Raw genomic sequence first — 15,526 nt, forward strand, 5'->3', positions numbered from 1 at the left:
ACGCTGACGCTGTAATTGGTCAACTGCTGATCACATGACATACGGACGTCATCTTGTTACCCTGCCGAAACCGAGTTGGCCAAACTCTCTCTCTCTATATATATATATATATGGAATCATATATACACGGCTCTGTTGCATCGGTAAAGAGTCAACGCTGGATTTCTCATCGTTAAAATAAAACAAAAAGTGTACGAAAAACTGTATGCAAAAAAAGGTAAATGTGTTGTCATAAAGTAAGTCTATCATTTTCAATTAATTAAGATACATTGAATTAATTATTAACTGATCAACAGAGAGGCAAATGACATTCATTTAGGAATAACGCCTAGGGAAGAACATTTTAGGTAGGCTTGAGCCCCGTAAAATAGGTCTAACGACACCATTGGAGAGGAGCTTGCAAATATCAAAAACATTGAATTTTTATTGCCAAGACTGCATTCACTTAGGATGAAATGGGTGATTTTGAAGGGTTCCTGTGGGTACAAATAACAAAATGCAGTTAAGTTTCTCACCTGCTTCACATGCTACACTACCCCAGACCCTTTTTGAAAAATTCAGTAATATATAATAAAAAATGCAATAAAGGTTCCACAGCTGGTGAAAGTTAGTTCAGAATTTGTCATAACGTGTATCTGCTTCTCAAACGTGTGTGTGTGTGTGTGTGTGCGTGTGTGTGTGTGTGTGTGTGTGTGTGTGTGTGTGTGTGTGTGTGTGTGTGTGTGTGTGTGTGTGTGTGTGTGTGTGTGTGTGTGTGTGTGCGCGCGTGTGTGTGTGTGTGTGTGAGAGAGAACTTCAGACGTTGTTGAACGCACCGTTGCTGAAGCTACTACAGAAATATACGCATTTATTAAGAAAATAAAAGTAATTATTTTTCAAGCCATGTCAATCAAAACACAAGAAAAAGACATTACAGTATATCAATTACATGGCCAAAACTAAGTCACTAATATAATATGTTCCTAACTTCTTTAGAAACTAAACCGGGGTACTGTATATATAATTGTTTGAAGCTCAAGTTTTACTTTGAAGGTGCATCACTGTTGCCTTAAAGAAATTAGCTTGACGCCGTTAGCCGCCACGTCCAAAAGTCAAGCGCACTGATAAGAGTCTCCCGGATAGATTAGAAAATGTTTGTCTACAGTCATTGTTGCATCACACAATTCCCTGTAATGCCTTGGACGCTGACCTGACAGCTCGACTGGCCTTTAGCCTCCGCAGTCCTCACCTTTGCGCCCCACGTTGCCGCGAGCAGCCGCTAGCTAACGTCAACGTGCAACTTCCTGCTTGTGTTGTCCTCTCGATTGTTTTGCTAGGCCCTTGGGTAAACGCTATCACGGATTGCTTCGTGTTCGTGGTAAGCTTCTGTTCTTGTCCTTAATAATTTTTTTTGTCCTCTGTGCACTATAAACGCAAGTGGCTTGTACTCAATGTTTGCAGTGGTTAGTCTGCAGTATCTGTTGTGTTGCAATGAATAAGCAGGGTCGATGAACAGTAAACAGATGGTGAGCACAGAGCAGTACAGTACTTTTATAGCCGTGAAAATGTGCTTATTGGGTTGGCATATGTAGAGATGTTATGTAGCTGCAGTCATTTCTCACAGTACACATAGCTGCGGTTTATGCTGCTCCGTTTATCGCGGGGCGTATCGCTCATACTCAACCCGTTTACCTGTTAAAACTCTTAAACTTATTAAAAACGTTTTTGCACCAATGTTCCCTAAATTTTTCAATATGTTTAAGCAGCATTCACACAGCATCACACCTGTCCAAAACCTGAGATCAGTCATGTGGTATGTTAAAAAAAAATGGAGCGTGACACGAGTGCCGATTTTCATTACAATATTGCGTATAAAAGTGATTGAAAAGGTAAACAATGACGAATGTTGAATAATGTTATTACAGTATAAGTAGTGAGATGCTTCACTTTTGATCATAATCCCCAAGAAGGATTTTAAGGATTTTACCTGGTTTAGGAAATAGGAGATTTTTCTCAAATTATTATTTTTTTTAATGATACAAATCCTATATATGTACTACTGTCAGTGTCAAGCCACAATAACTATCTTAACTAACGTGAAAAAAATATTTTTTTCCTGCTAATGAACATAGTTTTATTTATATATTTATTTATATGGTATGGTTTTATTGAAGCTGACAAAAGATTTGTGGATTTTATAATGGATTTCAACAAAGCGGATAAAAGCTTGGCGGACTTGGCCGTTTTGGGGGCGTGATTTGCGAAAGGTCAATTGGCATACCGAGTTTCATTGCAACAAGCAGTGGCTGAAAACAGGTCAGTTATTTTATATAACTTGGAAAAAAAGGCATTGGGGGGGAAAAAAGGCATTGCTTTTATATGAACTTTATTTTGTTCAGTGCAAAGGGCCAACTCTTGCGCAAGGCCTTCGTGTTTCTGATCTTTCTCCTGGCATAGCATTTTCCTATCTAAAGTGCCTTGCAAAACTATTAACACCCTCTAAATTTATTAAGCTCTTCTAATAGAAGGTGATAGTACACCACAAGGTTTCAACTTTCCAGCTTTATATGTGTAAGAACCCATAATTAACAATCACCTTAAAATCTGCTCTATGCAGTAGCAGGGTTTCACTGTATTGGCCGTTGTATGTTGCAGGTGCTGCAGGCGCTGCAGGCATCAATACCAGAATGTCTTCACTGCAAGTTGAAGCAAAGAAAGAACGTCACATGACTGATCAGAAGATGCCTTAGTTATACAGCCACTCTTTCAGACCGTTCATCTCCCCTCTCTCCTTAAGGGCCTGGGCAAAAGGGGCGATGCCGGGCAACAGGCAGAAAAGCAGCAGGCATTCACTATGGCGCTTTCTGCTCCCGCTTCACATCCGTCAAGAGCGAGTGGTGTTGGCTCGCAGCGAGAGCCTCCCCAGTGACCAGGTGCTGAAGATCATCGTCACGGAGACCACGGTGATCAAGGCCGGCTCGGGGGTCTTGAACCGCCGCTCCCTCACCTACCTGGCCCTCTGGTACTTCTTCAGCTTCTGCACCCTCTTCCTCAACAAATACATCCTGTCGCTGCTGGAAGGACAGCCGAGCATGCTGGGTAAGGGAGGATGACATACAGAGGAGCCTTGAAGTTAGAGTGCAATGTGTTCTAGGAAACTTTTGATTTCGACTTGTTACTACTCTGGATTTTAATTTTTATATATATATATATATATATATATATATATATATAAATTTTAATGGAGGAGCCAATCAACTTTTTTTTTTTTTTTGTTATTCATAAATATTTTCAATTATGTGTGGATTTTCACTTTTGTTAGGCATGCCTGGTCCACTATACATTCCGGCACTTGGCAGTAATTGCCACCATAACAAGAAAACAAAAGGATTACTATTGGTACAAATAGTTAAAAACTACTATTTTTGCCTAAATAAAACTACTCAATTTACGCCAACGTAGATCCTTGTCATCAAGATGCCATAAGATGGCGCCAAACCAATAACATAATTGTATTGCTTTGACCCAAGAGAGATTTAAAAATATATATATTTTGAAGATTAGGGCCAAATGATTTTGAAAATAAATCTTATTGTGATTTTTTTTTGATTTTTTTTTTATGTATGCCCCCCAAAAATATTGCATTTGTGATTTAATATGCCATCTTTCCCCCTCCTCTTGAATCTTTTTTTTTTTTTAAGCAAACACATGCAATTTGAATGAAAATAGACAATATCAGATTCATTACACATTTATCTTTTGGTTTTATAGGATAGGCTTATGCTAAAATAAAGCCAAATAAACAATGAAATAGGAAATACAGTTTAACTACTTGTATGACTAAACACTCACATTCACTATGACAACTTCTTAAAATTCTAACAGGCAAGTGTGCTGTAAACACACAAGTCACCAAGTCGTCAATCACATTATTACAATAATGCAAACAAATCTGGCCTTATCACTTAATCTTTACATTTTTCATGAAACAGTGATTTGTAAACGAACTAAATAAGTAAATTGTACATATAAAAAAAATAAATAAATAAGCCTACTGACTGACCAAAATTAAGCACAAATGTTTTTTTCCCTCAAAAATTGCAGCCATTGTGATTTTAAAATTGATTGTACTACATTATGTCGATTTGAATTTGATAAGTTGTTAAGCATTTGTTGAGTATCATTGTAATATGTGTTTCATTGTTATTAACGTCTCTTCCTTTCTTGTGAACAGGTGCCGTTCAGATGCTCTCCACCACCGTCATTGGCTTCCTCAAGATGTTCGTGCCCTGCTGCCTTTACCAGCACAAGTCCAGGAACGAGTACCCCCCCAACTTCATCATGATCATGCTGTTCGTTGGACTGATGAGGTGAGAGGACAGTCCTCCTCCAAAGCTCAAATCATTTGTCAAAACGTACAAGACAAAGCATGGTTTTCTAGCAATTGTTAAATGGGCAGCCTTGTGCTGTGTTTCCCAACCATTATTGAGCCAAACAGTCATTTTACATTGGAAAAGTCTTGTGACACACGACCAAACAAAAAAAGTCACAAAACGTACGACTACCGAAATAATGCGGATCGTGTTTCAATGTACTCACAAATGGACTTGTTGTGAGCTCTGGGCCTGCTTATTTGAACGCAGGGTTGATATACAGGTTCTTGCAGGAAGCCATGGCTTATTCTGTTGTGTGAATGGCAGCAGGTGGATACACAGGTTCATTGTACCTTCTGACATCTTATGGCAGTGGTGCCCAAATCCGGTCCTCGGGAGCCCCTACCAAGCCTGTTTTCCATCTCTCCCTCCATCGCAGCTGAAGCTAATGATCAGCTCATCAGCAAGCTTTGCAGACGCCTGCTAACGATCTTGATCATGAATCAGGTGTGTTGGTAGAGAGAAACATGGAAAACAGGCTGGGGTAGAGGCTCTCGAGGATCGAACTTGGACACCCCTGATTTAAGTGTACAACCTGTCAATTTACTTTGCTACAGTAGAGCTCGTGACATCAACCTATTCCCGAATACACCGCCACATTAGCAGGATAGTTATGAAAGGCAATTGGAGACCCGGCGATAAACCTAGTGTTTTGCCGTCAACTTTGCGTCCCAGTTAATTCGCATCTTACTTTGATGAAAGGGACATAATGAGATGCGCAAGGTGGACAGGTTGGATATTACAGACCCCCTATGAAGCGCCATGAGTTCTTTTCCCGTCAGTGACGGAAGATAGGGAGAGTGTTCCCGATCTGCAATGAATTTCCCTCTCACTACACTGGTGAGTGCTTGTGATCATACAAATGCTTGGAGGATTACAAGTTTGTAGAATCCAGATTTATTATTCTCCTTTATGTGTGGTCAAATTTGCAATCTTGCGACCTTTGTTTGTGCCATTTTTTTTGTTTATGGTGCTACTGTTAATCACTTATTGTATTCAACTGTGCAATATCTATAAACCAGTAGCGGCCCAAGCGAAAGTTTTGACGACATAAACAAAACGGACTACTTCCCCCAAATATTGCATGTGATGGCAAGCATCTGCTAGTTAGCATCTGATAGCATCCGGTAGCATCTGCTGGTCCAACCGCCGTGTGCCAAGTCTTTCGCCATCATTTAGTAATAAATAAATATACAATCAAAGCCACATCTACATGACTAACTAATAGGGGTGTGCCCAAAAATGGATTCTCATAAGAATCGCCATTCTCACTTAGTACGATTCAGAATCGTTTTTAACTCTTTCACTGCCATTGACGTTTATAGACGTCAACCTACGGAGCACTGCCAATGACGTCTAAAGACGTCATCCAATTTTATTTATTTATTTATTTTTTTGAAACGGGTGCGGGCAAGGCTTCCGGAGCTGTGGTGAAAGTTTCCAGCCGGTCTGTTGTGCCTAATGACTATTTTTGGCCCCTAGAGGGCAGCGATGACTCTCTTTTGACAAGATCGGGTGGGCGTCAGTAGAGGCGGAGCTAGAGCGTCGAGCAGGAGATGAGAATGGAAGACAAAGGAAAAATGGCGGCCGGTCGCGAGGAGCTCACGCCCGAGCCGTTTTTTTCAAAGACCAAAAGCATCGCTGAAAGAGCACATTGTTGACGACGATGATCATCATCGATGATGAAGATGAGGGTGGTGACTCCGTGGTTGGGAAGCATTGACGTGGCAGTAGAAGACGTTAGATGGAGCTAGATGGAGGAGGGAACGGGCAATGGCGAGCGTTTGCAAGCAGCTCTACACTTACAAGACGAAAGGCATCGACCAACGCTAAAATAGTACATTGATGACGACGATGATCATCCTCGATGATGATGAAGGTGAATCCGAGCTTGACGGCGAAATTGGAACCGCTGACGCGGCGGCTATGACGGTGTCGTAACGCGGAGCGCAACCGAGCACGCACAGGCGGACGTTCGATCGGACGACGGAGAGTGCCCCGAGTCCAATGCATATTCATCGGAGGAAGTGTGTACAGTCTGCTACTTGCTTTTTATTCCCCGGAAAAAAAGGCCGTCAAGAAAGTGTAACGTTTGCACGCAAAACGGACCAATGCGAAAGTGAAAGTAAACTGTTGTGCGAGTCCTGGCGTCTCCTTGCACGCAGGAGAGCGTTACAAAAGGAAAAACTTTATTTGAAACATCCACATAATTGTAAGAAGTACCACAGTTGCACACATTTGTAAATAGTTTGCGAAATTGTTTTGTCAAATTGTTACACTGTTGAATGGAAATAAACGTATTTTGCAATCAAAAAACACTTTTTCATTGTTGGTGAAAGCGTTTTACAGAAGTAAAGCACTATTTAGGTGTTTGTGGCATCATTCATGGACAAAAAGAAGTGTACAATTCACTAGAGTGCATGAAATAACATTGTTTCACAAAAAGCTCTTTTTCTCCATTTTTTGTTTCAAAACAGAGAATTTCGGTGAAAGTAACCATTTTCTATTGTTGATTACTGAAGAACGGAATAAGGTAGAAACAAACTTTTTTTTCTGATGAAAGCTGAGAGTCCAATCTTTTATTTGGTAGTATGTGTGTTTCCATAGTCCAAACACAACATTTTCTGTGGACCTTGAAAGATCACTCAAAATGCTTAAATCGGCTGGCAGTGGGGACAACCCGTTTCTGAAAACGTCTGGCAGTGAAAGAGTTAAATGTCCCAAAATTGATTTTATTTAAATTATTTTATACTGTCTTGCCTTTGTCTGTGTGTGCCATCATTTGGAGCGCTGTTCATGTTGTACCCGTTTTGGCCACTTAGGGGCAGTGTGGTTCCACACGGTCTAATACACTGTTAAGTTGTAGCCACATTAGAGAGTAAAAGGAAAAAGTCACGATCAAGTTATTCCAATAAAAGTTGTTTTTTTGCAGTGTGGAGCCGTTCTTTTGAGTGATAAAAGTATTGCGAGTAGCGCGCTAATTAGCATTAGCGAGTCAGACTGGAGTAGATCATTACAATTCCTTGCACATCTACAGATTGAAGCAAAAATCCTTGCCAATTAAATCATTTTGAAGTAAAAATCGTTCTTAATCGAAAATCGATTCTGAATCAAATCGCAGGCCCAAAAATCGGAATTGAATCGAATTGTGAGACATTCAAAGATTCCCACCCCTACTAACTAATCCAGTAATTGACTCCCCTGATGTGAAGTGATCACTCTACAGGCGATGACCGCCACTATGAGAAGGATCTTGCTTCTCCGTCTTATTGGCCCTTTTTATGGCTGCTATGATCCATTGGCTACGCCTTGGTTCCTCTTTTGGTAGCTTGTACCACAGAATGCTTGCTCCTTCTTTTGCCTCCTCTTGTTGTGGCACCTGATGCACATGACCACAGCTTGTACTCAAAAGGAGTTACCAGAGAAGAGGAAGAAGTCCCATTTGTCAAAATATTCTATAGTAAAAGAAAATGGGGAACTACATATTTGTCGTAAGGTGTTTTTAAGTGCTGATAGTGCCATTACAGCAGCTCTTTGTCAGGATTTTGACATGTATAGCTGAGTTGCATTAGCTAACGCGAGCTGCTGCTTGTCCACTGTATGTTCAGGGTTTTCCTGGCTCAAATTGAGGCAGAGGTGGTATTATCCTGACTATGATGGGTGACCACCAATACCAGCTATCGGTGGCAATACCAGTCTTATTTTAAAGTATCGGTACTCACGGCCATTTTACGATTTTATTTATTAGTGGTATTTGGTATCAGTAGCGGTGACTACTCAAGAGTTGCGTTTCGGTGGTATCGATCATCCCTAATCCTGACCATGCACCATGACGTGCATGTATTCTGTAAATTCAACTGACTTGCTTTCTTTTTTTTACAGGCAACATACAATTATTCCATGTTTCAATAATAAGATTAATAGTTCCAATAATAATATGACTATTATTGGGTGAAAGCATTCATTTATTATCAGTCACTCAGGCTGGAGGTGGTGAGCAAATAAGGTGGAGGTGGCCGCCTCTGAATTTTGTACACAGGAAAAACCTTGATGTTATTTATGCGAGTCATTTTCAGACAATGAAGAAAAAGTCCAGATATCTCTTCTTATTTATTAAGAATATTAGAACAGGAGTGGAGGGGACGACACGGGAGCAACAGAGACAGTGAGGAAGAGGAAGAGGACAGAGTAGAGGAAAAAACAGAGCAGGATACGTAGCCAGCATCAATAACAGAGCCAGAAGGCAGACAGGACTTCACAAAAGCAGCTTTCCGACCTGTTCCTGGAACAACAGTTGAAATTATGACTCTTTTGCCTTAATAATAATATTGATGGCTAGTCAAGATATTTTGACGCCTTCTTGCTGCTAAACTTGAAAAAATGTACCTGATGAAACTTGTATATGTTGTAGAGAATATGTTTGAGATTACATCACAAGAAACATTTTAAAGTCATGTGATCTTATGAATGATTGGAATCGTTGTTGAATTCCCTTTTTTTAACAATACCAGTTTTGTGAAGATTGACCCAATAGTTCCTGAAGATATAAGGGTTCAAAGGATTTTAGCCACGCCCCTTTTTGCAGAAAATGACACAAGCCTCACAATTCACACGTTTGGTGGCGTTCTTAGAATCCCTGTGCCTGTTTTCCAGGTTTACCACGGTGGTCTTGGGCTTGGTCAGTCTGAAGAATGTGGCCGTGTCTTTTGCAGAGACGGTGAAGAGCTCTGCACCCATTTTTACTGTCATCATGTCCAGGTTGATTCTTGGAGAGTACACAGGTGGGTCATTTCCATATGATTGGTTCAGTAACAGTGAAGATGTGCCCCTGCTCAATTTGCTTTTGTAAATCAATTCATTTGACTGATATGATTATTTGAATTATTGGCAATTGCTAGCATTTAAACCGAAACTAAGAAAAAATATTCACAATATTCATAGTTCAAGTTTTTTTTTCTTTTACAAATGCTCCATCTTTTTCATCCAAGCTGTCTTTACAATGAATGCCATTAGAGCCTCATTTTGTTGTTGCAATACATCCGATAGACATTGATATGTTTGAATTTGTTAAATTGTTGTAGCTTTAGCATGTCTGTGTTATTAGGATTATAATAATGAGTATTTAGGATCATTTATGCAATTGTAGCCACAGAGTTTGAAGGGACGTGTTTTGGCTTACCAGTATGCAAGAAGTAAATTGCAGCGGGCCACCAACATTTCCTCTGTCAATAAAGGATTGCCTTTACTATGAATGTATACAATTTTAACTTTATGAAAAAAATGGCTTTCAGTGTGGATGTTATAGCATGAGAGACATTTGCCCTTAAAAAAACAAGGTGGCCTGAAAAACTTGCTAAATTTGTTAAATTATTATTATCATAGCATTTTTGTTCAATTTATATGAAAATGATCGACCCAGGTGCATGCGGAATACATTTGCATTCAAATGATTGCTTCTGGCTCTTGTAATTGTCTACACCTAAACTGTGATTGATCACCTTCACTATAGCGTATATGTCTTGTCATGGGCCGCTATTAACCGCTGACGAATCAATGTGACCTTAAGCGGACCCAGATCAGCCAATATACGTCCTCATTGATCACTGACCACACTCATTTGAATCCAGGCTTGTGGGTGAACCTCTCCCTGTTCCCCGTCATGGCGGGCCTGGCGCTCTGCACGGCCACAGAGCTCAGCTTCAACTTGCTCGGTTTCTCCGCCGCGCTCTCCACCAACATCATGGACTGGTACGGTAACACTGCTGCCTATCGGAGCACGCAGTGGCACGCCTCACTTAACCCTTTCGCTCCCATTTCAGTTTACAGAATGTCTTCTCCAAGAAACTATTGAGTGGTGACACTTACAAATTCAGGTAAAAAGACCAGGAACAATGCAAGTGAAATGATACATTTTTTCCCCTTCTCACAATTGTAATGATTGTTGTTGTCGTTTCAGCCCTCCGGAATTGCAATTTTACACCAGTGCAGCGGCAATCATCATGCTCATCCCGGCCTGGATTTTCCTCTTGGTAGGTCAATTAGTAAATTGTGTCTAGAACGTGTATGATATACAGGTTATAAGTCTGTTGAGTGACATAGAGCTAAACTTTAGGCAGTACGGTCTGGTTTCAGTAGCATTGCAGCGACCGTGACTACACCTTCGAGAAAGCGACGGTTAACGGGTTGTGTTACAGGGCCATGTTTCACTTAATATTTCATACTTTAGCCAGGCTCGATATTTATTTTTGTTTTTCTTTGCGGAGCAGTTTTGCAAATCAATGGCTTCATTTGAGTAGCAATTTTCATTTATTTTATTTTTCAGTTGATCGCAGCAACAATAAAAATGTGTCAACATTATGAATGAGCAATTGCTTTTCTTTTTTTCTAGAATCAATAGTTTTTGTTTCTTCAATTCACATTGTGTATAGCAGCAAACTATATTTTCCTGTCTAGAAGTGAAGCTAAATGTATTTTAAAACAGCTCTGCTTTAATATAATTTTCTGAAATAAAATATATTACAAATTATTCCTTCGTTTGCTATATGCGTAGCTACAAAATAATTTAGTACAAAAAAAAATCTAAACTAATTTCACTTGAACTTTTATTAATTTAATCATTTAACTTTTTCACTGAATCTTTCAAAAAAAACGACAACAGTAAAATTAAACTAAAATATGTGAAACAAATAGTCTGAGTAACTTTTGTAGAGTAAGTAGCACGTCAACTTTGAGGAGCTGATCCATTTTTTTCTATTGGGAAATATCTTCCCTGTTTTGGAGAAAATACTCTTGAGGAGGGGCTTACATTGCAACAATGCATCTAGCAACAAGCAGCTTTACTGGCACTTTAATGGGCTCTTTGCACAAATCAACTATTTCCTGAACTCAGTACCACTCCTTCATTTCCTGTCTTTCATGATTGGACAAACTGATTAATCCAGGTGTGCCTGACCTCAGTAACCACGACTACAATGGCCAGACACACCTGGATTAATCAGTTTGTCCAATCATGAAAGACAGTAAATGGAGGAGTGGTATTGAGTTCAGGAAATAGTTGTTTTGTGCAAAGAGCCCATTGATATCGTAGAATGTTTTCCTTGTTTTTTGTCCATGCGTGTTTGTTGTTCTTTTAAACGCCTTTTTTGGAGGGAACAATGAGAATGGATTTACAGCTGGGAGAAATTTTTTTAAAGCCTATTTGCTCTATGGTATTTGGTATAATTGAAGAAATCTGGTTAAATAGGCAAAATGTAAGAAATAATATGTAAACAACACTTCTATAATATATTGGTTTAAGGCTTGTCCTATGGATATTTTAATCACGCAGCACTTTGAGTTGCATTTTAATTTACAAAAGGTGCTATAAAGTTTGATTTGATATGAAAAAAAGTCATGGGAAATAATTTCAAGAAAAGGAACCCTGTCAAATAATATATGTAGCATCTACATTCCTAGAAGAAATGTGTCTGATGCTTATTTCTGTTTCACAGGAAACTCCAGCAACTGAAAAGAGTGGACAGACCTTCACCTTCAGTCGGGACATCATCTTGTTGCTGCTCTTCAATGGCGCCCTGTTTCACCTGCAGAGTGTCACTGCCTACGCTCTTATGGGACGCATTTCTCCCGTTACGTTCAGGTACGATGCCTTTTAAAGGTGAAGTCAACCCACCAATTTTTCGCAGCGCCACTAGTCTAAATATGTTATTCTGTTTATTATTGCGTTAGTGGAATATGAGTTAAACAGCAAAATCCAGCCGTTTTTACCCATCTCAATGGGTGGTCATTTTGCCACTTGCTGTCGACTGAAGATGACGTCAATGTTGCTCAGGTCTCGGGTAACAACCAATCACAGCGCAGCTTCAGAAAACAGATGAGCAGTGATTGGCCGTTGCCTGAGCCCTGAGCAACATGGAGGTCATCTTCAGTCGACAGCAAGTGGCAAAATGGCCGCCCCCTGAGATGGATAAAAACGGCTGGATTTTGCTTCATAACTCATATTCCACAAATGTCATATTATTCAGAATGTCATGTTTAGACTAAGGGCACATGAGCATATTATTGTCAAGAAATGTTTAAGTTTGACTTCCACTTTAAATGCTTGATACATTGTGGTTGTGTAGTTTTACCCTCCAGCCTTTGTCAAATTTACTACCTTTGAACATTTTTTTTTGCGCAAACTGATTTTGTGGTGTTTTAAAATCATTGTATTTGTTCAGCACTAGATGGCGCCAAATAATACACACTGTCCCTGTCTATTTATTATTATGTTTTTATGTTGACTGAATGGAGCTCTTGTGACGTATGCTGAGATTTTGTGCAAATTTAGCAGTCAAATGAGCACTCCCTCCTCTCCTCCTCAGCGTGGCAAGCACGGTGAAGCACGCCCTGTCCGTGTGGCTGAGCGTCATCGTGTTCAGCAATCAGATCACCATGCTCAGCGCCACCGGCACCGTCCTGGTATTTGTGGGGGTTTTCTTGTACAACAAAGCCAGGCAGGCCCAGCGGCAGCACTTGCAGGCCATGGCCGCACAGCAGAACCACAAACTACAATCACAGGACCAGAACATCCCACAAGGCCCGCAGTCTGACTAAAGTTTCTGCATTTTTTAAAACTCTCAGTATCATGGCTTAACAATCGTGGGCCAGCTGCATTTGTCACCATGCATACATTCCAATAATGGGAGGACCATAGAAATAATTTCCAGGTAAGATCCGGTAGTGAAAGTGACTCTTGTCGAAAGGTGAGAGAACGCCTTTCTGATTCCTGTGGAACATTTACTGGCCGTTAGCAACGCGCAAAGCATTTGACAAAATGAGAAGCTCACGGTTTCCTTCATCTTTTTTGGGAGGAAGTCACCTTCTTGTAAGCATTTTGTCTTGCGTCTCGATTCCAGGCTATGCCAGCGAATCTCATCTGTGGTACAGCGGCTGCTAAATGTACGCCATAACTTTGACAGGGACACAGGAATAGCTACACTGTGTACAGTAAATGCGAAAAGAGGCTCACTGGACGATCCTCCTGCCAAAGTGTCAGTTTACACCACTTGGCACATTTTAAGATGCGTCTTAAAAAATATAACGGAGCAATTACTGCATTCCAGGAATGCTTGTCCTCAGTCGTGATTCGACTCGTTCCCAGTGCACCTTGAAGCTGTGAAACCACTCCCAAGTTGCTGGATGGATCAGTGTATTTGCATAACCTCCCAAGTTAGTTAAAAGGTTCGGTAAAAGTGTGTGTGCGAAAGTGTCTGACTATGGCCCAAATCTTCCTGCAACACATTTGACTATACAGGTAGCCTCAAACATCAAAATGGATTTACTACTACACAATTCTACTTTATGAAAATTGTCTTGAATGAAAGAAAATATACACGAGTTCTGTAAATCTGTAGCAGGCTCCAATCTTACTCTAGTGATGTAAAGCTGTACAGAAACTAGATGGACATATACCCAAAATACTGCCTATAGTTATCATAGACATGTATACCTAGAAAACGGGTGCTACCTGTACTTCCCCACTGCAAATTCACCCAACCATGCCTTTATGAACTTTATTTGGATCAACAGGAAAAAAAATGGCTTTCAAGCTGATTTTACTAGTTGAAAGCATGCAAGTAAACACAAGGCAAACTACTCCCCGATGCTTTAGTCTTCGTAGAGAGGTAAATGTAACATGAGTTGGGTGATTCAAAATGCTTTGTGATGGAGCACGTCGGGAGCCATCATGGAGCAAAGAGCATACATGGGCAGTACATCCGCTGTCGTTTTTTTTCTTTCCTTTTCAGAAACACATCATTGTCACAGAGTTAATTTCATCTCTGTAAGGGAAATGTTTGTTGACACATTTCTGTTTCTGTTTTATATATCAGTATCGCAGTGCCTCAACAAGCAGAATTTTCTTTTTACTGCTTTAGCAGCTGTATTTTTATTTTATTTGTTTAAAAAAAAAAAGTGTTTCGTCTCTTTCAACCCTGACATCCTTCTCAGGTGTTTTCCCTAAATAGTCCTGTCATGATTTTCATCTTAAATGGTGTTTGGAGGCAAAGGTTCCAAATGTTCACCCCAAAAAAATCCCATCAATTGTTAAATGTTCCAAAGTTGCAAATATTGGTTGTGTGTGTGTTTTTTTTAAATGAAATATTTGGGTGCTTGTAGAAGCTTTCATTTTCAATTATCAGTTTGTCTTAAATCCACATTAGTTGGCACATTAGTGGAGTCTGTTTACAATTACATTTATGTATAAAGCGGTGAGCACAAATTCTGAGCTGAAACTACTGGGTCTATCTTTAGCATTAAAATAGCTATAATACCAGCAACCATACTCCACAAGAAGGAAAAAAAGAGTGATAGATGCGTCACAGATGACACTTTTTACTTAATGAATCATGGTGTATTAAAATGCCCGTAATGGACGTAAGTGTTCATAATGAGACTTATTCCACAGTATAATCAAAAGTCAAGAACTGCAAGCCTTCATCGTGCACAATGGCCAATAACATCAAGTTCACACGTCAGGATGTCAATGACATTTTATTTTTTATTAAATCTTAAACTATAAGTGAACAGCTGTAGCTGTTAGATTTGTGACTCGCGCAGCTGGATAACGCGTTGGCAGGCTTGGGAGGAACAAAGACAAGATTGATGCCTGGAGGTCCTGTAGTGTAAAATGACACTCGCGACACTATGGCATGCGTATGCAAGAAGTAACATTAGCTATTCATTCTCTAGCCCTGTAAACTGGGACACAGGCAAAGAGAGAGGGTGCGCCATTTTTTTAGATTTACATTTTAAATTTAGAGGCACACTTGTTACCAAAATAAAACGGGACTAATCAAAGAACACATTCTCCCAAATTATTAACGGCATTTTTCATTTGTAACCATGAAAATGCGAAGGTTATAATATTTTCTGATGCTACACTGTACAGTAGTTTACGTTCCTACTGAGCACAAATGTGGACACTCCCCCCTAGTGGCAGAAGTTGATATATACGCAGAGGAGTCATTCCAAATGTTTTTACTTGCAGATTAGTATATCAAAAATATAAAATAAAAATAGCAAGCGTCACCTTATATATTCACATTTGTCATTAAAATTGATATTTGAAATAACAT

At 39.8% G+C, this 15,526-nt stretch overlaps 1 protein-coding gene across 3 annotated transcripts; it reads left to right on the forward strand.

Moving 5' to 3' along the window:
• The first annotated feature begins 1,048 nt into the window (after nucleotides 1-1,048).
• LOC144036466 (solute carrier family 35 member E2A) lies at nucleotides 1,049-14,517 on the forward strand. Of its 3 annotated transcripts, none has more exons than XM_077547156.1 (9): nucleotides 1,049-1,357; nucleotides 2,635-3,078; nucleotides 4,214-4,349; nucleotides 9,066-9,193; nucleotides 10,040-10,160; nucleotides 10,232-10,285; nucleotides 10,369-10,441; nucleotides 11,903-12,048; nucleotides 12,773-14,517. In XM_077547156.1, the coding sequence occupies exons 2-9, from the start codon at nucleotides 2,796-2,798 to the stop codon at nucleotides 13,002-13,004; spliced, it is 1,173 nt and encodes a 390-aa protein (XP_077403282.1). In that variant the 5' UTR covers nucleotides 1,049-1,357; nucleotides 2,635-2,795; the 3' UTR covers nucleotides 13,005-14,517. The 3 variants fall into 3 exon arrangements, with proteins under 3 accessions (XP_077403282.1, XP_077403297.1, XP_077403290.1); XM_077547171.1 differs by having other exon boundaries at nucleotides 2,777-3,078; XM_077547164.1 differs by lacking the exon at nucleotides 1,049-1,357 and adding an exon at nucleotides 2,524-2,550.
• The last annotated feature ends 1,009 nt before the right edge of the window (nucleotides 14,518-15,526 follow it).

The sequence above is a fragment of the Vanacampus margaritifer genome, chromosome 1, assembly GCF_051991255.1.
Source record: "Vanacampus margaritifer isolate UIUO_Vmar chromosome 1, RoL_Vmar_1.0, whole genome shotgun sequence".
NCBI classification, from domain to species: Eukaryota; Metazoa; Chordata; class Actinopteri; order Syngnathiformes; family Syngnathidae; genus Vanacampus; species Vanacampus margaritifer.